This window comes from Oncorhynchus mykiss, chromosome 16 (genome assembly GCF_013265735.2).
Source record: "Oncorhynchus mykiss isolate Arlee chromosome 16, USDA_OmykA_1.1, whole genome shotgun sequence".
NCBI classification, from domain to species: domain Eukaryota; kingdom Metazoa; phylum Chordata; class Actinopteri; order Salmoniformes; family Salmonidae; genus Oncorhynchus; species Oncorhynchus mykiss.
In genome coordinates this window covers 25,133,977-25,156,581 of record NC_048580.1, presented here as the reverse complement: position 1 = coordinate 25,156,581, position 22,605 = coordinate 25,133,977, and the positions used below count along the sequence as shown (strand labels likewise).

The 22,605-nt window shown below is 41.4% G+C and overlaps 1 protein-coding gene across 5 annotated transcripts in view; it reads left to right on the top strand.

Annotated features, from left to right (window-relative positions):
• The first annotated feature begins 326 nt into the window (after positions 1-326).
• The window catches only part of kansl1a (KAT8 regulatory NSL complex subunit 1a), a 59,770-nt gene continuing 37,491 nt past the window's right edge, over positions 327-22,605 (top strand). Inside the window, exons 1-4 of one of the 5 annotated variants that reach the window (XM_021565384.2) lie at positions 328-363; positions 994-1,069; positions 2,452-2,563; positions 11,316-12,711. In XM_021565384.2, the coding sequence (XP_021421059.2) occupies positions 11,384-12,711 (1,328 nt within the window). In that variant the 5' untranslated portion in view covers positions 328-363; positions 994-1,069; positions 2,452-2,563; positions 11,316-11,383. Of the gene's footprint in view, positions 364-993; positions 1,070-2,451; positions 2,564-8,721; positions 9,271-11,315; positions 12,712-22,605 lie in introns of those variants that run through there. The other 4 variants (XM_021565382.2, XM_021565385.2, XM_021565387.2 and 1 more) reach the window with 4 other exon arrangements.

Sequence of the window (22,605 nt, the reverse complement as noted above, 5' to 3'; positions counted from 1 at the left end):
ACCAGTTCTGGAAAAAAAAGACTTGTTTTTGTATTTTATGTCTTTATTATTCCATATTGTATACCTATGTGGGGAAAAATTGTGTTTGTACATGAGGTTCCAAGTTAGAAGTACTTGTTTATGAAAGTTTGCAAGCTTAATAGGGATTTTACCCATATCAAAGTTGCATTTTAGTAAGAATTATAGACCACCATGGGATATGGGATACAATTGACCCTTCACTATTTCCGCTGTAAGGCTTTTAATGAAGAACGACAGCAACGTAATCCAATAAAAAAAATGCTGATTCACAGCACTGGCCAATCGCTATGCTTGTAGGTGGGTGTTATCACCTCAAGGATCGGTTGGTTACTGCACGAACAGGTGAGCGTGCATATTATTGTTTTTGTTCAGAAAACTAATTTAATGGATAAAGGAAAAACGTTCAGTGCACATCTAACCACAGACTTGTTTGTGATATCGGTATTTTCTGTTTTTGCAGTCCAACAGCCCATAAAACAGCATTATATTGGTCACTACTTGTTAGCTGCACTTCGTCAGCTAGCTAACGTTAGCTTTTGCGAGCGGTCTGAGGGAGAGAGTATCAAAATATTTAAATGACAGAAATTATATGATTTCAGAACAACTGGGGAAGTATTTATTTCTGTGATATGATGCCCATTATTGCGCCGAAATGCACTGTTACATGCGTTAGCTGATGTTAATGTTTAACTTGTACAGTAGCTTTGCTACTTAGTAGCTAACGTTAGCTAGGGAACGTTATCAAACGTCACTAGCACAGCTAGCTAGCGCTACCTGTCTTAAAGGGACATTACACTCCAAAATAATACGCTTATCAGGTCTTTCTGTTGAGATAAGTGCAAATCCCAGGTCATGTTTTGTTGATGTGCCATTTGGCTGTGCCATTCAATTGGGGTTGAAGCATAAAGCTGGACACAACCAATGGTGATTTTATTTTTCTATTTATTTGTATTAACCCACATTTTTTGTTAGGTAGTATCTTCTTGCAATGAGTTTTGGAGATTTGGATCCAGGCTACTGTTTTTCACAAATGGACCATACATTACAGGTAAGAGATGGAAAAAAAAAATGTGTAGCCCTAACTACATTGTACTACAATGTCATTAATCTTCTTGAGGTATGTATAACTAATTCAACAGGTCAAAATGTACTACCACAATAATACACACAAGAAATACTATGCACAGTGATGTACAGCAGCCTCGGAAAAGAACACTGCGGGGTAAGGGCTGGGCAATATGGCTTAAATTATGTCTTGATTTTTTTTCAAATTGATCAACGATTCACAATCTCTAAATGAGCTTGGTTGTACAATGTAAAGGTCCAATACACTGCATTTCAAACAGTCAGCAATAATATAATGCGTTCAGGGCTTGTGAAATTATACCTAATAGTCACAGATCTGGTTTTTAAGTCTTTATGGAAATGCCCTTTTTTGTTTAAAATTTTACCATAACATGCACAATACACATTCATTAATATTGACTAACTTCTTGTAGCTGGCATTATAGAAGTTGTGTACAGATCTCATAAACAATCTCTCAAGCACAAGCCCACGTGCTAGTGAGTAGCCAGCTAATTGTTATTTCATGTTTAGCATCTTAGATCTATTTGCTAGCTAACAAGAGAAAAGTTGAATTGTTATGAACACATCCTTCTGTACGTCTTCAACTGTTTGAACAGCATGCTAGCCAGTTTACTTTGTTCAGATGTTGAAGTCAATTGGCCTACCTTATTTCTCAGTATGAGAACGGGTTGCTAATACCCTAATTGTTTTATGCTTATTGCACATTTATTAAACAGACTAGACAGCTCGTATAACAGTCTTTGGCTAAAATGTTGCTAGGGGGTATGTGGTAAATTGTGTGACAAACTGAGCATTCATTTTTCCAGAATCAATGTTCAATGATACTCCTGTTTTAGTAGTGTCTGCTCTGCGTGCAATTTGAGGAGTTGAGACATAAAAAGGGTATCGTTAGAAAGGTTACAGTAAAATAATGTCTCAATGTCTTTCGGTGTCCATAGGACTGATTCTGTTGGACCAAACCTCAAATTCAAATAGCTAGTTGAAACTGCTTGTCAGGGAGGAAGAAGGGATCTCTCATCTTTGTTGTGAGTGGCAGGGGGAGGGGCTTGGTGGGATTTGAGTAAATGGGAAGGTGCACACAGCAGAGAAGGAACAAAGGAGACAAGACCAAAAAGACATGAGTACAAGCAGACAAATGCTCATAAATTAGATTTTTTTTAAATGAAAAGCTATATTCTTGCGATACAGGCATTTTGGAATATCGCCTTAAAACATGCATTCAAATTAATGGCCCTACTGTGAGTCAGAATGTTGAATAAATCAATTTCAACTTGCTGGTTTGTCAGAGGGTCGGTCCGGTCCCTTACCTCGTCCTAAGGCTATTTAACCTTTTATTCAAGCAGGAAGGCCCATTGAGACCATGGTCTTTTCTGCAAGGGAGCTCTGCAATACAAGACCAGCAGCAACAGCATAGGGCAAATAAGCCTGAAATAATGACTCAAATCTGGCCTGTGTGTGAGTAAACAAATATAAAGTAATGATTGGATCCTAGCAAATCACAGGACTGCAAGGTGTGGCTCAGAATCAGAAGTTCACCAGACTGAGGGAGATGATTGCCGAGCATTGGGCAGAACATGTCTGGTGAATGTGATTGAGGGTATCCGTGGGTCCTTAAGTTCATTTATCTCATTTAAAGGCCTTAAGTCTTTAATTTATCAAAGGTCTTAAAAAATGTGATGGAGATGACTTATGTTTTTGACTGCTGCTTAATTGTTTCCACCACTGCAAAACATTTTTTTTAAAAACATGAAATGATACGAGGTGCACTTTCAAGATGTTAGAGCGCTATCCACATGTGCGCAGTTTGATCCCCTAGCTGGGATCAAAAATTACAGATTTCTTTTGGTTCTAAAACCATTAATTGGTCAACACTAATGTGCATTAACCTGCTTCCGGCAATGAAAGTATCTGCCCTATCCCTGTTTCGCTGCTAACTCTAACACCCTTTCCCCCCTTTGAGAGATGCATTCTGTTAAGCACAAGCATAGGCTACTGACAGTTGATCAACATTTTGAAATGTAATTGTAGGGAAAAAGTTCAACTGTCAATAGAGGAAATAACCAATTTACAAATATAGGACGTAATTGAGATGATGCGCCAGCAGAACAGAACAGAGTGTGCCACTTGTGGTATATACATCAAGTAGCCTATTTAGGCCTACCAATGGACAGTTTTTGTAGGACATAAAATGTACTGTTAGATCAATTGCATGGCTATCTAGCAACAATATCATATTTACAGTTATCAACCTAGCCAATGTATTTTGAGTTCCCACCTCATGTGGTAAATAGCCTAGGTCAATATGCACAAAAACATGCAGGCAAATTAATCTCTAAAGAGACAAAAATATGTGATTATCCTGGATCCTATTTTGACATGTTGCACATCAAAATATAGCCATCATGCATTCCCTGAACTAATATATTAAATAGCTCACCTACAGTGCATTTGGAAAGTATTCAGACCTCTTGACTTTTTCCACATTTTGTTACGTTACAGCCTTATCCTAAAATTGATTCAATTGTATTTTTTCCTCATCAATCTACACACAATACCCCACATTTACATAAGTATTCAGACCCTTTACTCAGTACTTTGTTGAAGTACTCCCATTCTTCTCTGCAGATCCTCTCAAGCTCTGACAGGTTGGATGGGGAGCGTCGCTGCACAGCTATTTTCATGTCTCTCCAGAGATATTAGATCATGTTCCAGGACATGGAGACTTGTCCCGAAGCCACTCCTGTGTTATCTTGGCTGTGTTCTTAGTCGTTGTCCTGTTGGAAGGTGAACGTTCGCCCCAGTCTCATCAAGGATTGCTCCGTTCAGCTTTCCCTCGATCCTGACTAGTCTCCCAGTCCCTGGCACTGAAAAACACCCCCACATGATGCTGCCGCCACCATATTTCACAGTAGGGATGGTGCCAGGTTTCCTCCTTGGCATTCAGCCTTCATTTATCAGAACAAGAATAGACTGACGAGTTTCAGAAAGTTCTTTGTTTCTGGCCATTTTGAGCCTGTCATCGAACCCACAAATGCATGCTGCTCCAGATACTCAACTAGTCTAAAGAAGGCCAGTTTTTTTTATTGCTTCTTTAATCTTTAATCAGTACATCAGTTTTCAGCTGTGCTAACATAATTGCAAAAGGGTTTTCTAATGATCAAATAGCCTTTTAAAATAAACTTGGATGTGCTAATTAGTGCTATTGGAACACAGGAGTAATGATTGCTGATAATGGGCCTATGTAGATATTCAATAAAATAATCTGCCGTTTCCAGCTACAATAGTCATTTACAACATTAACAATGTCTACACTGTATTTCTTATCAATTTGATGTTATTTTAAGGGACCAAAAAATTAGCTTGCCTTTCAAAAACAAGGACATTTCTAAGTGACCCCAAACTTTTGAACAGTAGCGTAGGTATTCACACCCTGGAGTCAATACATGTTAGAATCAATCACCTTTGGCAGTGATTACAGACATTTTCAAATCTTGCCATATATTTTGAAGCATATTTAAGTCAACTGGAACATTCAATGTTGTCTTCACAAGCAACTCCAGTTTATATTTGGCCTTGTGTTTTAGATAATTGTCCTGCTGAAAGTTGAATTTGTCTCCCAGTGTCTTTTGGAAAGCAGACTGAACCAGTATTTCCTCTAGGATTTTGCCTGTGCCTAGCTCCATTCTGTTTTATTTTTAACCTAAAAAGCTCCCTAGTCCTTTCCGATGACAAGTATACCCATAACACGATGCAGCCACCACCATGCTTGAAAATATGAAGTGCTACTCAGTGATGTGTTGGATTTAACCCAAACATAATGCTTTGTGTTCAGGACAAAGTTTTTATTAATTATTTTTTATTTTTTACTTTAGTTTCTTATTGCAAACCGGATGCATGTTTTGGAATATGTTTTATTCTGTGCAGGCTTCCTTCTTTTCACTCTGTCATTTAGGTTAGTATTGTGGATTAACTACAATGTTGTTGATCCACCCACAGTTTTATCCTATCACAGCCATTAAACTCAGTAACTGTTTTAAAGTCACCATTTGCCTCATGGTGTTAGAAGTTAGAAAGGACGCCTGTATCTTTTTAGTGACTGGGTGTATTGATACACCATCTAAAATGTAATTAATAACTTCACCATGCTCAAAGGGATTATCAATGTCTTTTTTTTTTTTTTTCATTTTTACCCATCTACCAATAGGTGCCCTTCTTTGTGAGGCATCGGAAAACCTCCTTGGTCTTTGTGGTTGATTCTGTGTTTGAAATCACTGCTCGACTGAGGGACCTTACAATTATCAGTATGTGTTGGGTACAGAGATGAGGTAGTCATTTAAAAATCATGTTAAAAACTTATTGCACACAGAATGAGTCCATGCAACTTATGTGACTTGTTAAGCACATTTTTACTCCTGAACTTATTTAGGCTTGCCATAACAAAGGGGTTGAATACTTATTGACTCAAGACATTTTAGCTTTTAATTTAATTAATTTGTAAACATTTCTAAAAACATAATTTCACTTTTACATTATGGGATATTGTGTGAGCCCAGTGACAATCTCAATTTAATCACTTTTAAATTCAGGCTGTAACAACAAAATGTGGAATAAGTTAAGGGGTGCGAATTCTTTCTGAAGGCATTAACTTATTTCATGACTTACTTGGCACTGGAAAAAGTTGGTCTCCAGCCCTCCCACTTAGCTACCTTGCTTGAAAGTATAGTCATTTGATACCCGATTCACTGAATGAGGGAATTATTTTCTTTGACTTTTTGGTTGTAGTGTGTTATAGCATAATACCTCCAAGAGAGCTACTGAGTGTGTAGACTTTCGTTCCAGCTCCACTAACACCAGATTCTACCAATAAACTGCACAACAGGACTTTAAGCTGACTGGTATGTTTGAGCAGTGCTGGATTAAAAGCCTGCACATCCAGTGGCCTAGCTATCCAGATGGAGAGTTGACCACGTGTTTTAAACAGTAACAGTGCTGTATGTCTGACTTTAAGCCATTTGTTCACAGTGGTATTGTTGTAGTATTGAGTATCATTAGCTGGTATTGGTATCGGTTCAAAGCCAAAAATCTGGACACCTAGTTTGTGATCTAACAAATGATTAGCCCATTATATTTGCCAGAATATGCCGACTCTACCGTTATGCTTGTTTACACTGAGTTGCACTGGGGTCAGAACGCATTAATGGTTACATTAAGACACAGTGGAGCCTGCGTGAGATGTGGGTTGGAAAACATACCTCAATGCAGGGATGGGATATGCCACTGTACTACATTTTTATCCACACTGCTCCATCGGAGATTGCAATACTCACATTTTTCCCGTAAAACTGACCTCTGTCTTATTGTTAGCTAGCAGTAGCCACACCAGCCATTATGGTAAAAATAGTGAAAGAGCCAGCCCTAAAAATACAGCTTTTTGACATGGGCTCATTTCTGGAAGGGAATATTAGCAGGTATGTGGCATGCACAAAATAGGTATTAAAATGCATTCCAAGTGGCATTAAAAAGTTAATGCAACTTCATGGAATCTGCAGATACCCTGTGATTAATTGGTCAATGTTTAAGTCTAAGTATCGTACAAAGTATTCACAGGAAAGTTTTAGTAAAGACCGAACATGCCAGACCGGTCAGCCGAGCGCAATAGGCAGGTGTTACATCGCTTGCTGTTACGACAGTATGTTATAAAAACCAGCTGAATGTAAAATGTTAGCGAATATTCTGGTAATAAGCGTTCTATCCATCGTTTAGATGTTTGTCTTACGTGACTTTACAACAACTTCTTCCTAAATGTGGGTTGCCAGAGCAGGTTAATTATGTCATCACTTCACCAATTGACAAAATAAAAGTCCCCTGCAAGACTCTTCATTGTGCCTGCTTGTGCACACTTGCAGGACTTTTATTTTGTCCTGCAATTAAAGGGATAGGTCACTGAAATTATTAAATTACATATTTGTTTCCTTACTCTGTAAGCAGTCTATGGACAAGATATGACCACAATCCATGCTTTGGTTTTGTTTATCTGGCCACTTTCAAATGCTAACTTTTATGCATTTGTGCCACAAATACGGTCCAAGTTAATAGTACCTATATTAGCATTTTCGCACTTCATGTCCAAATCATCCTAATGTTTTTAAAATGTTGTACCTCAATTAAGTTACTTAGATGATTTAAGAAACAACCTGGAGACCTATATTTGAGAAAAGTCTGTGTAATAATACTTTGCTGTAAAGTGGCACATTGTGTCAAATGTCTAGTTGAACAGGGACCAACCCACTGACAAACCTGAGGTGTGTTCATTAAGTCTTGCAAAGGAACCATTTGCCGTTTAAAGAACCAAACACAAGCAAACGGAACGGGGAGGGACCTACCTGAATTTTTCCAATAGAAACGTGTTTTTGTTTGGGGTAAAGTATACACCCCAGGTGTGCATTTTAGTTTGTGTCAATGTTAGCTATGTTGTGTGATGGTTTGTACTGAACGACACGTTTCCCCAAAACGGTGTGCACTGTTCTTCAACAGCCTTTGAGGTACATTTGCTCCTGTTTGGTGGGTGTGGCCTGATCAATATGGCTGTGATCATTTTGGAAATTCAAAACTCGTGCAGCACACCATACAGTAATTGTCCTCAGGGCCACCATAATCCATTTTTTTTAACTGGTCGTACAGTACCGTTTCTGTTGAATTCAACATTGCAAACTGTTTTGTCATACACCGTTCTGTGAACACACCCCAGGAGAGTAACATGTCTGGTCCACTGGGAGCGTAGTGTTTTAGTAACCAAAGCAGAAGCAATTGCACTAATTCATTTTGCATCGCCTGGGTGGGTGGAGATTGTACATCTTATAAACAACTGTCAAACTCATTCCACAGAGGGCAAAGTGTCTGTGGGTTTTCGCTCCACCCTTGTATTAATTCATCAATCAAGGTCACTAATTAGTAAGGAACTCCCCTCGTTGTCTAGGTTTTAAACCCGCAGACACTCAGCCCTCCGTGGAATGAGTTTGACACTTCTGTGGTAAACCCCTTCATTGGGCATAAAATTAAATCTTCACCCACCAGGGGGCAAAACAAGCACCCACTATTGCATCACACTCTGCCAATGTAGCAGACATTTCCAATGCAACTTTAGACAGTTATCTTATCTGTAAGGAGGATGTATACATCTGTGGTGCACTTGGTTCTAGCAGCGTATTGCTGTACATCCTTCCACAGTCCATTGTGTGTATTGGTACATCAGATGTATGAATAGCCTAGCCCTAGTATAACTCTTGTTTGTCTCATGACAAATTATACAAAATCATTTAGGTAAAGGTTGTTCTCGTGGTGTGCCATTCATTGAGCACTACAGATATTATAGAAATAATTCAAATCAAATTTTATTGGTCACATACACATGGTTAGCAGATGTTATTGCGAGTGTAGCGAGTACAATTTTGATACAGTGTCAGGGGAGGCTTTTTACCCTTTTGTTCAGGTTTTTGTTTGTGGGACACTTTTTACATGCACATACAGAGAAATGCTTTAAGAAGCCCCCTCTTATGGCACGTTTGGGCATTTCATGTAGTCTCTTGTCTGCCCTTCAGTCTAGCGGCGAGAATGAGAAATGTCTCCCGCCTACCAGAATTCACACACCACCACCACTTCTGTTTGTCAGACTCAAATCAGAGGGAGAGGAGCAAGCCGCCATTTTCTGAGCGTCTCTCCCTAAAACGAGAAAATAGGCTCTTCTCAAACACCAGAAAAACTGGCCTTCTCAAACACCTTAGGGTGTGGGGAACGGAGTTTGCGACAAAGGATTGTTGTAAAATAATTAACAGAAGTATTTTTGACCAGAAAGGACCATTTTTACACTTACTTGCTATTACTAGTAGCGAGGCGCGCTAGCTAGCTAACTTTAGCGCGTTAACGTTAGTTAGCAAGCAAGGTGTAGCTTGCTACGTTAGTTGATTCGCCCATTGCTTGGTTCCGGAACGAATCTGGAGCGCTTGAAACGGGGTCTTAAATAAAAAAGGATTGCATTTTTAGAAAGGGGAATGGCTGATTAATCGATTCAAATCGTGTTTTGTTGTGGTATCCGTTTACATTTCCTTCAAAAACTGCGGGGGATTGTTGCCGAAATTCACTCGGATAGTGCGCCTCGTCACGTGGTAGGTTCCTCCTTTTTCTTTGTTAGCTAGCTAACAAGACTGATTAGTCTTTACTCCGACTAACTTGTCCGGTTTAGCATTCGACAAAAATGTACCTAATTCAAGTAGACTATTAAAAACGATTAAACTGATTTAGCAATCACACATTGTCAAGCAAAGCGTGGTTTGCATGTGGCTTATTTTAGAGAACAAATTGCATTGCCAGAATCATGTGCATGTCTAGAATAGCCATTGTATTTAAAATAAATAAAATTTAAAAAAAACTATAACCTTATGAACTAAGATACACTGTGAAATGTTTTTGCTATTGCTTTTCAAACGTTTTGTTTACGTTACAATATAACGTAAGCTAGCTAGGCCGCTACAGTTGTGTGCTTATTGATTTAACGTTAGCCAACATTTGGCTGCACGGTTAGCAAACGTTAACGCTGCCATTTAGAATAAGATACATAATAATTTAATACACACGATTTGGAGCGAGCTAGCTAAATAATTAGTTGAGATGCATTACGTTCGAATCAGTAACTGGACACGTGAATTTGAAGACAAAAACAATAAACGTAAACATTTGTAGGGGGCATTGTGCGAACAAATCCTTTACCAAGGCGTCATGGAAAATAAAGGGAAATTTGATATATCGAAAACAGTAGCCAATGCATGAATAACGTCAACGTAATAATTAGATTGACATTTTCAACGTCAAGCCTTTTGATAGGGACAAGTTTATTGGATTTATCAGCGCTGAATAGGCGGTTTAATGTGGATGAATTGCATTGAATCTCCCTCGGAAATACAACATGGCGTTTGTGCGCGCTGACAAGAAACTGCGGTGGAATACTGAACCCCCCCCCTCCATTCATATCGCCTGACAGATGATACAGGGAAGAAGCAGAACGCCTTTTATCATTGTGGATTCTGTCTAGCAAGATTCCATAGATCGAATTTGGACCAGATTCGCATGTTTACCGGAAATTAAATACCAATCCAATAATAAACGTCCCCCTTAAAATCGGTATTAACCATACACACTGATTGCACCACGAGCAAGGCTGTACCTTGTGAACATTATCTAGTAGCCTACATATGATTTAGGAAATGTGGAATTCAGAATGTCATCATGTGCTTTGGGCTATTGGGCTAAATCCACCTGCTCACACCTCCAAACCCTGCTGCATCTGACTTAGTAGGGTTTGAATAATTTGCATTGGCTGCTTTGCTTTCCCTCCTTATCATCCGACTATCCTTGAATTCAATGGTCACAGGGCACAGATAATTATTTGAGGAGGAGCCTGGGGAGTAGTCCTAAATGACGAAGGCCAACTTGTTCACACAAGCACAGGTGCAGTTAGCTGTAGGATTTATTAGCCTGAGGTTCCGCTAGGCTAGTTTCTTGCTGTTGACCACATTGTTTTCATTATTTCCTACATGTTAACCATGTAGGCTAGTCAAGCAAGTTCAATCACAAAGAAATGGGCTCATAAATCTACTTGCCTGACTGTTTTTTATTAGATCACAAAGTAGTCTAGCCTGCTGGATATTCTTAATGTTGACTCTGCCCTAACTAAAGGCCTAATTTTAAATAAAAAAACAGATGCATGTTAATATTATTTGTTTAATCCTGTTTTCAGGCAACACCATACTTACCACCCTGACTATGGTCTGTTAGGTCTTAGGCAGTATGCTATGCTTATCAACATGAAGGTTGCTATTTAATATGCAATTAGAGGTTCCAATTGCATGCTTTTTGTAAATTAATAGGCCAATTTAAAGCAGACTACATACTCCTTGTTTTCTCAACTTCTCTAAGTAAATGCTTTTATCTTATTTAATTTGTTAGATTTATCAAGTGAAGCACAACATCTCTAATTTGCCTTAGTCAGAGTAAATTATGTTAATCATTGTAGTATTTTAAGGAGGTGTTAGTCAACCTGTGGTTACTTGAGGCAGGTTTGTTGGTCACCGACCAGGATTGGGTGTGTCTGCTGTCTATCACACCTTTACTGTGTGGTACTAGTGTCTGACTTTGTCTCTTCTTGACCACCCAGGCTGTCCTCTGGCAGGGCAGTAAGCGGGTGGTGTGGAGCAGGCCGCGGAGTCCATCTCTCTGCACTGCATGGCTGCGATGGCGCCCGCTCTCACCGACGCCCCAGCCGAAGCTCACCACATCCGCTTCAAACTGGCTGCCCAGTCCTCCAGTCTCTCCCCGGGCAGCACAGAGAACGGCAACACAAGCAACATCCTCATCCACAACAGCAGCGGCACCGGCAAATGCAAGGTCTCCGCCGCCGACGAACACTCCCACAACTTTTGCAGCGGGAACCAGGAGCAGCCGACCCAGCAGCATCAGCAGTCCCCGGCCTCAACCCTGGGCAAGCTCCAGCCGCTGGTAGCCTCCTACCTGTGCTCCGATGTGACCCCCGTCCCCTCCACCAAGGAGTCTATTAAACTGCAAGGAGTCCTCATCAAGCAGTCTGTGCTGAAGAGTCACGGCATCCTGCCCAGCTCGCTGTTCAACGGCGGGGGAGACTTCCTGCTGAGTAAGCGGCAGACTCTGGAGCTGTCCGGAGGACAACTGAAGAGCCTTATGAGCAGCAACGGCGGTGGCCAAGCCGTGGCGGCCATCAATGGCCTAGCCAAGAAGCTGGCCATGTCCGGCGCAGCGGGCTCCGTGGTGGCGGTGAACAGGAGCAAACCCTCCGCCAGTGCTGAATCTCAGCCCCTAATACCTCCACTGGACTCCAAGGCCTTCACGGGCGCCATCTTAAAGGGACCCGTCAAGCAAAAGCATTCCCTGGGGGTTTCTCACAGCGCAGGAGGAAATGGCCTCCATCAGCAACCAGCTCACTTTGTGGCGCCTGATACATCCTCAAATCAGCTGAACACACCCTCAAATCAGCTGATGCTGCCTGTGACTGACTGGGAGAGGGTAGGCAGAAGCCAGCAGGGGTCCCCAGTCTGCTCTCCGGCACCCCAGTCCCCCTCCTCCACCCTCTGCAGCCTGGACGCCCAGGTGAAGGAGCGCGCTCTGCTCAACCGCAGCCGCCAGGGTGAGATCGAGGGCCGGATGCGGAGGCTACGCAAGCGGCTGCAGGTGGTGCAGGCCAAGCAGGTGGAGCGCCACGTTAAGCAGCAGCTGGGGGGATTTCTGGACTCATCCCTCAGCATGCTGCCTCCCGCCACCACAACGCGCAAGGGGGACACCACCGCCACATGGCGCCCGGGCCGGCACTCCTTGGGAGCCAGGGACAGCCTGGGCAGGTTCTTGAAGAGCGGCTCCATCCCCACGGAGTTGGAGCGCCTCTACCTCAGCGGCACGGCCAACTTGCACGTAGCTGAGAGCAACTTCGACTCGGATGTGACGGAGAGCAGCTCGGGAGGGGACACCGACCTGGAGGAGGAGGTGCTGACCAGAGTGGACATTGAGCAGCGGCACATCAAAATGTAAGTACCACAGGACGCAACGTTGTGACATGAGGACCCCAAGTGACGTTCCATCATATAAAGGTTTAGAAAATGGTGAGACTGAAGTGATGAGTGTTCATATGCCAAGCTAAAGCCATATGGGTCTTTTGAAAAACAAACTCTTTTTGCACCTTGTGACCATCAGTGTATTGAGCAGAAGGGGCTTACCATGCCCCTTTTCTTTGGCTCAAGCAGCATCACAGGCTGAAAGAGCTTTTCGTCAACCAAATCATGTAATCTTCTTGATGTTTGTTGCCTGCCAGAAGGGGACAAAGTGGGACTAACATAGATGGAAGGTGAGATGGTGTTCCCCTAACTATTCTACTCAAGATAATGGGATCTTAATCTACACGGTACAAAGGGTCCCCAGCTTTCACCTAGAAGGCTGCTCTGTGCAGATGAACTAAAAATCTTCTATTTGGGCTAACAGGTGCTAATGGCAATTAGAGATGCCCCATCTCCCTGAATGGAAGGATCAAACTCCAGGAAGGGGGCGATATTGCCAGTTGCTTGGAAGAGCTGGTGTTGTAGTGTGGGTGTGATGCTGTAGTTACTGGAGAGACTGAGTACACTGTGTGAATCTATTAAGTCCCCGTCCACAGTGCTGTACTGCCACAAGGCTAGAGCTGAATGTACTGTTTATATGCAGAGAGAGAACAGAGAACAGAGAGCACATACAGAATACATGTTTTGATTTAGATAAATGGCGGAAATGTGACTTCATGCAAAGGGTATAATTTTCACATTTCCACTTTCTCTTGTGTTTTTCTCAGCGGGGGCTTTCAAATGTATTCCACGCAAGGCGCAAGCCAGAGTGCCTCATTTCTGCTTAATGTTTTTGAGTGAAAATAGACTGCCAGTTGGGTCAGCGGCATTAATGGACTTGGTGACTTGTTTGGCGTTTGGTAGATGATTAACAAAGCAGAGAACTTATTTTACAGCCCCTTCCTGTTCCTTTTGGACTTTTGGCCTAAATATTTTCGTATCCATACAGAGAGAAGCCTGAGTTATTGGCACAAGCATAGAGATTGACATGGCTGATTCTTTGTCTGGATGGATAAATTGTTCTACTTGAACTGTTTGGTAACCCCATTTATAGCAAATGAATTGGATTTTTATCCTAAAGGGTTTGCAGTTGGGTAGAGCTTTGTTGTACCTGGGATGGGAAGTAGATTAGCTTAGTGCGATAGCATGTTGACGTCATCAATATGTGACCAGACAGTGCTTTAGCCCCTTCAAACTCAATTCTGAACATCGAAGCCAGTTCCGCTGCATTTGTTGATTGTTCTCCTCTAATCAGGGACTAATTTAGACCAGATCGGTGCAATTATTGGGTAGGGCAGAAAACCAGCAGGCTCCGGACCTCGTAAGGGAAGAGTTGAATACCCCTGGTTTAGCCTATTTGAACTATACTGGCTCCGCACAGTGAAGAGCAGTCTCGCAGCGCACAGAAGGGCAGCACGTTAAAATCAGAGTAATTTGTCTATTCCTATTTGCTATAGCGTATTTCAATACATGTTATATACAGAATGCAAGAGTGGAATGTAAGCCAGGCGGAGTGGAGGATTCCACCAAAAAAGTAGCACAAAATGTCTAGTCGGAATCTTTCTCGCTGCCTGTGTCTCTGTTTGCGACTTTCTCTGTCGGATACATGGGCCTTAGGCTATATCCTGTACCTGTTCATTAAAAAAAAAATGTATAACCGACACTCCTTAACTGTCTTGCTGTACATTTAAAAAAAAATGTTTAGCCTATATTCCCTATTTCTCTCTCTGATAGGCTATGAATATGACTTTGGGCTCTACTATAGGCTAAGCTTTCATCGTTTTAAGCATTGCTTTCAATCAAATAATTAATGTAACAGGGTTCCTTCTCATTTGTTTGAATATCCTAAAAATGTAAAGTAGCCAGGGGAATGAGAGCGAACAAACAATAGCCTATAGAAACATCTAATGACAAGTTTAATCAAGTTTGCTTATTAAGAAATTAACTATTTATGCGGGCCGGGGAAACCCTCCATGCGAGGTTGAAAACCTAATAGCCAATTACCCATCCTCCTACTAGGCCTAGCCTAGGGAAGCCTAGGAATAGGCAATCACAGCTTTGAGAGAGAAAACATTTATTTACTGTTTTATAAAGCAATTATTATTCAGTTCTGAAGACTAGACTGCTTCTGTCTAGCCGATAACGTATAACCTAACTCACTATGTTAAGACATCCCGTTCCTCATCAGACAATCACTGCTCAATCATGTGCGCGCCACACGCACACAAACCTGTTCCATCCTGAAGCTCCTTCGCCAGAAATTAATATTAGAAAATATTTGCTTGCATTTAACCTCTGCCCAGGCTTTCAACATGATTTTTCGTCATGATTCGATTTCGCATTATAGTAGTTTTGGATAAAAATAAAAAAATTAAATACATTTTGTGGGTTGACCAATAGGAGGCAATACGATCAATAATCACAATGCTTTATGGATACATCATCGCGATAGGATAGGTTGACATCGCCCAAACCTATAGCCTAAGCCTTTTCTACATGGTGAGGGTTCAGTGGTGGTTTTGTTTCAGCGTAACAGACCTATAGCCTAAACCCCACCCAAATGAATTTGGTTCACTGCTTGACGGTTGCTCTTTCTGCATATTTTTGTGTGCTCCTAGGGCTGAGTGATATGGCCAAAACATATCATAATATATAACAAATGTTAGTTTTTTTTATACTATATTTTATGTTTCTTGAATAAAAGTTATACATTTGCTTTGAGTAGTGCATGTGACTGTAGGGTGGCAACACATACATTCTTAGTGATTTCAATGGGTCTTTCTCCATTCTGATTTTTCATACTGTTCAGTTCAATGAAAAATAATTTTCAGCTTTTTCATACATTTGTGTTTCCTACACTCACTTGAGAGAATTTCCACACTGCCATCCATGTAGGGCTGCACTATATGGGCAAACAATCTAGGCCTTATCTTTTTGCAATCGCAATTTGACTTGCGATTTAGAGCAAACCACTTGTGTGAACTGTCGGAATCATGGAAATAGAATGATTATTCTAATTCTGTAGTTAGAATATAATAGTTGGCACTTTGAATACAGTGTTTGACATGACAGCGAATGAAAATGCCAGGGAGGAGTTATTGTGACAGGGTAGGAACCAAAGTGTTGATGCGTTTCCTAGGGAACTCTATAGTCTTTTGGCGACATTGAATGTTCTTTTTGCTACTTCGTGTGGCTTTCATGCTTCACGTATTCCTCTTTGATTTAGAAGATAATGTTGCACAAATAACATGCTGATTTTGGTCTATATCATTACTGTTATTATCAAGCTGTATATAGCTCGCTACGTTTGCTCTGACTCGGTACATTTAGGCCCAACTTCCTAAGAAAATAAACTATCCATTTGCAGATCTAAGAAACACACTAATTGTGTAATTATAGAATGCTAGTGGATTTATATTAAGAAGCAAAGTGAAAACCACGTCATTGTCATCAACATTGTTGCATTGGCCATGCTGACTGAACGCAAGTGTCTCGAGGTCGAGGAATAACAAATGCGCTCCTTGAGGGATGAGGTGGGGCTAGGCCTTCTTCCACATGTTTGGTGTGTCTCCCAGGTGGCTTGTGGCAAACTTTAAACAACACTTTTTATGGATATCTTTAAGAAATGGCTTTCTTCTTGCCACTCTTCCATAAAGGCCAGATTTGTGCAATATACGACTGATTGTTGTCGTATGGACAGAGTCTCCCACCTCAGCTGTAGATCTCTGCAGTTCATCCAGAGTGATCATGGGCCTCTTGGCTGCATCTCTGATCAGTCTTCTCCTTGTATGAGCTGAAAGTTTAGAGGTACGGCCAGGTCTTGGTAGATTTGCAGTGGTCTGATACTCCTTCCATTTCAATATTATCGCTTGCACAGTGCTCCTTGGGATGTTTAAAGCTTGGGAAATCTTTTTGTATCCAAATCCGGCTTTAAACTTCTTCACAACAGTATCTCGGACCTGCCTGGTGTGTTCCTTGTTCTTCATGATGCTCTCTGCGCTTTTAACGGACCTCTGAGACTATCACAGTGCAGGTGCATTCATACGGAGACTTGATTACACACAGGTGGATTGTATTTATCATCATTAGTCATTTAGGTCAACATTGGATCATTCAGAGATCCTCACTGAACTTCTGGAGAGAGTTTGCTGCACTGAAAGTAAAGGGGCCAAATAATTTTGCACGCCCAATTTTTCAGTTTTTGATTTGTTAAAAAAGTTTGAAATATCCAATAAATGTCGTTCCACTTCATGATTGTGTCCCACTTGTTGTTGATTTTTCACAAAAAAATACAGTTTTATATCTTTATGTCTGAAGCCTGAAATGTGGCAAAAGGTCGCAAAGTTCAAGGGGGCCGAATACTTTCGCAAGGCACTGTATTCTTGGCATGAGTAGCAGGAAGTTGAAATTGGGCACGCAATTTATCCAAAAGTGAAAATGCTGCCCCCTATACCTTAAGTTAACTCCTACCTTCAGAGGAAGCGTCAATAAGAGCCTGTGCATGGATCACAGCAGCACTAGGCAGAGGGTGTGGGGTGCGAAGAGGATCAAATTCAGCTGGAGAGCTGCAATCATAAAGAGAAGGGGTTATGTAACTCCGGCTGTGGGTTCATGTTGGGGAGGAACTCACTGGAGCTAAACAAATCCAGATGTGTCGAACAGGATGGGAAACGGTACACAAGGGGGGAGATACTAGAAAACTGCACAGTAATGCTGAGCAACAGCATGCGCTGCAAGCCATGGCCTCAGCCAACTTAGTTGGCTTGATTATTAGAAAACTTTGTACACATTTTATGCACTAGGCCCGTGTATAAAGCTAAAACATGAACTGGATTAGGGCTAACTGACTTAAAGTCTTCTAGTTCCCTAGAATGGATATAATTTAATCTTCAAGAGCAGAACTGCAACCTCAGACTGATTTTTATACACTTTCTATTAGTGATGGGGGGATATCGTATAGTTTTGATCAATATCAATATTTCTGTGCTAGTTGGCTGTACCTGCACCAAAACAGCAGTATTTTCCTTCGAAACATGCTCGCCCTCTTTTTTTTTAAATAGGGAGACAATTTGTTTAACACTTATTTTCTCAAGGCTCTCTTGTTCCTCTACAGCAGACATATATATATATATATAATATGGTGACCAATGTACTTGGAACACCAAATTGCAATTAAATCACAGTACCAAATCGTAATACATTTAGAATCACAATACATAGTATCGGCACCTAAGTATCGTGATATCGTATCGAGGGGTCCCGGGCAATTCCCAGTCCTACTTTATATTCAGTATTAGGCCAATGTAATGCATGTGATGTAATGAGATTCTTGCCTCAGAAACCCTGATCTCTCAATATGGGCAGCCCTCAGCCATGTAGGCCATTACGCTAAAATATACAGAAAATACAAATACACAACCAGGAGACAGGCCTGCTAGTATTCAAAGAAAACCACTAAAACTGAACCTCTTTTGAATTAATACTGGGGCGCATCATAAGCATGGTAAACAGACATTGGCTTGAACTAAGAGGTATGGGAACTTGTCTCTACAATATAGCTCAATGTGACAAGATCCACTGTCAACAAAATCAGCAGTCCTGGACTGGTTAGCGCTCTTTACCATTTCAAGTAGAGGTCGACCGATTAAGATTTTTCAACGCCGATACCGATTATTGGAGGACCAAAAAAAGCCGATACCGGTTAATCGGCCGATTTTTAAAATGTATTTGTAATAATGACAATTACAACAATACTGAATGAACACTTATTTTAACAATATAATACATCAATTAAATCAATTTAGCCTCAAGTAAATAATGAAACATGTTCAATTTGGTTTAAATGATGCAAAAACAAAGTGTTGGAGAAGAAAGTAAAAGTGCAATATGTGCCATGTAAGAAAGCTAACGTTTAAGTTCCTTGCTCAGAACATGAGAACATATGAAAGCTGGTGGTTCCTTTTAACATGAGTCTTCAATATCCCCAGGCAAGAGGTTTTAGATGTAGTTATTATAGGACTATTTCTGTCTATACGATTTGTATTTCATATACCTTTGACTATTGGATGTTCTTATAGGCACTTTAGTATTGCCAGTGTAACAGTATAGCTTCTGTCCCTCTCCTCGTTCCTACCTGGGCTCGAACCAGGAACACATCAACAACAGCCACCCTCGAAGCAGCGTTACCCATGCAGAGCAAGGGGAACAACCACTCCAAGTCTCAGAGCGAGTGACGTTTAAAATGCTATTAGCGCGCACCCCGCTAACTAGCTAGCCATTTCACATCGTTACACCAGCCTAATCTAGGGAGTTGATAGGCTTGAATTCATAAACATCAGAGCTGCTGGCAAAACACACAAAAGTGCTGTTTGAATGAATGCTTACGAGCCTGCTGGTGCCCACCATCGCTCGGACTGCTCTGTCAAATTATAGACTTAATTAGAACATAATAACACACAGAAATACAAGCCGTAGGTCATGTGTTCCAAGATGGCGTAGCAGTAAGTCGTCCTGTCGTGTCGTGTCCCTTGTATATATCGTTTCTTTTTCGTTTTTTTACATATTTTTCTTCGCATATCTCTTTAAAAACATTTTGCTAAACCTAAGCTTCCAATACTCTCCTGCAACCCGCCTCACCCAATGTAGCTATTTTTCCTAAAGTATTTATATTTACTTCGGAACCGGAACCCCTCAACTGAAGCTAGCCAGCTAACCACCAGCTGTGCTAGCGGTCTTCAGCTAACCGGTCATCAGCTAACCTTTAGCTCGGAAAGCTCTCGCCAGTTCGAACAATGCGACTCTAACCAGAGCATAACGGACCTATTTATTTTTCATCCCCGGATCCCCACCGCAAACGGAACATTTCTCAGCTGGATCTTCACAACTAGCTATCTAGCTAAACCGCAACCCCGGATGATTACTCCTTGGCTAGCGTTTCCACCCACTTAGCTTGAAGCTAGCCCGGCCAGCGCACCTGTGCTACCACCGTAGCATACTCCTGGGCTACAATACCCGGGCCCACGACCGGTCTATCGATGTCACCGCATGAAGAGGAATAAACAGACTCACCCCATCGCGACGTCCCCCAAAGGCTAACTCTCTAGCCCTCGTTATCTCCCTGCTTGCTAATTCGGCCTGCTAACTGCTAGCTTGCCCAGCTCCGGTCCGCTAACTGCTACCTTGTTTAGCCCGGGCCTACAAACTGTTAGCTTGTTAGCACAGGCCTGCTAACCGTCTGAATCGCCGCGTCCCAAACACTCACTGGATCCATATTTACTTTCTTTCTATCTCTTTTTGATTTTTAACTTGTTTTTAACTTGTTTTTAACTTGTTTATACCTTCCGGAAACCTGCCTCACCCAATGTGATACGGAATCGCTATTATTTTTAATTTTTAGTACACACTCAAGAACCCCCAGAAGCTAACCAGCTAACTAGCTACAAGCTATTTAGTCATTGTTAGTTTTTTTAACCTGGATAACACTCGCCAGTCCAGCTTCCCTGCCCCATCCACCGCTGCCCCCTGGACACTGATCTCTTGGCTACATAGCTGATGCACGCTGGACTGTCCATTAACCTTTCTGATCTCCCCATCCCGGATCCGGGATCGTGAATACAGACTCAAGCTCATTACCATAACGCAACGTTAACTATTCATGAAAATCGCAAATGAAATGAAATAAATATGCTAGCTCTCAAGCTTAGCCTTTTGTTAACAACACTGTCATCTCAGATTTTCAAAATATGCTTCTCAACCATTGCAAAACAAGCATTTGTGTAACAGTATTGATGGCTAACGTAGCATTTAGCATTAGCATTCAGCTGGCAACATTTACACAAAAAAACAGAAAAGCATTCAAATAAAATCATTTACCTTTGAAGAACTTCAGATGTTTTCAATGAGGAGACTCTCAGATAGCAAATGTTCAGTTTTTCCTGAAAGATTATTTGTTTAGGACAAATCGCTCCGTTTTCTGCGTCACGTTTAGCTATGAAAAAACCCCTGTATCCAGGATTGTGTAAATCTATTTGCAAGCTCATTAGCATAACACAACGTTAACTATTTATGAAAATCGCAAATGAAATGAAATAAATATGCCATCTCTCAAGCTTAGCCTTTTGTAAACAACACTGTCATCTCAGATTTTCAAAATATGCTTCTCAACCATAGGAAAACAATCATTTGTGTAAAAGTAGCTAGCTAGCGTTAGCATTTCGCGTTAGCATTTAGCGTTAGCATTAGCGTTAGCATCCAGCAAGCAACATTAACAAAAACATAAAAGCCTTCAAATAAAATCATTTACCTTTGAAGAACTTCTGATGTTTTCAATGAGGATACTCTCAGATAGCAGATGCTCAGTTTTTCCAAAAAGATTCCTTGTGTATTAGAAATAGCTCCGTTTTATACATCACATTTGGCTACCAAAAAAAATCTGAAGATTCAGTCCTCAAAACTTTTTTCCAAATTAACTCCATAATATCGACTGAAAACATGGCAAACGTTGTTTAGAATCAATCATCAAGGTGTTTTTCACATATCTCTTCATTGATACATCGTTCTTGGACACATGCTTTCTCCCCTGAATCAAATGGTAAAGTAGAAGCAGCTGGCAATTGCGCACCGAATTCGACGCAGGACACCAGGCGGACACTTGGAAAATGCAGTCTCTTATGGTCAATCTTCCAATGAAATGCCTACAAATACGTCACAATGCTGCTAAGACCTTGGGCGAACGACAGAAAGTATAGGCTCATTCGTTGCGCAATCACAGCCATATAAGGAGAGAATGGAAAACAGAGCTTCAGAAATTCTGCTAATTCCTGGGTGATGCATCATCTTGGTTTCGCCTGTAGAATGAGTTCTGGGGCACTTACAGACAAAATCTTTGCAGATTCTGAAACTTCAGAGTGTTTTCTTTCCAAAACTGTCAAGAATATGCATAGTCGAGCATCTTTTCGTGACAAAATATCGCGCTTAAAACGGGAACGTTTTTTATCCAAAAATGAAATAGCGCCCCTAGAGCTCTAACAGGTTAATCACGGTACTCCATTCTGCTTGTTTGTTTTATCTGTTGGCCCCGTTGCCTAGTCAACGCCATTTTACCTGCTGTTGTTGTGCTAGCTGATTAGCTGTTGTCTCACCTACTGTTTTAGCTAGCTTTCCCAACTCAACACCTGTGATTACTGTATGCCTCGCTGTATGTCTCTCTCAAGTGTCAATATGCCTTGTATACTGTTGTTCAGGTTAGTTATCATTGTTTTAGTTCACAATGGAGCCCCTAGTTCCACTCTTCATACCCCTGATAACTCCTTTGTCCCACCTCCCACACATGCGGTGACCTCACCCATTACAACCAGCATGTCCAGAGATACAACCTCTCTCATCATCACCCAGTGCCTGGGCTTACCTCCGCTGTACCCGCACCCCACCATACCCCTGTCTGCGCATTATGCCCTGAATATATTCTACCATGCCCAGAAACCTGCTCCTCTTATTCTCTGTCCCCAACGCTCTAGGCGACCAGTTTTGATAGCCTTTAGCCGCACTCTCATACTACTCCTTCTCTGTTCCGCGGGTGATGTGGAGGTAAACCCAGGCCCTGCATGTCCCCAGGCACCCTCATTTGTTGACTTCTGTGATCGAAAAAGCCTTGGTTTCATGCATGTCAACATCAGAAGCCTCCTCCCTAAGTTTGTTTTACTCACTGCTTTAGCACACTCTGCTAACCCTGATGTCCTTGCTGTGTCTGAATCCTGGCTCAGGAAGGCCACCAAAAATTCAGAGATTTCCATACCCAACTATAACATATTCCGTCAAGATAGAACTGCC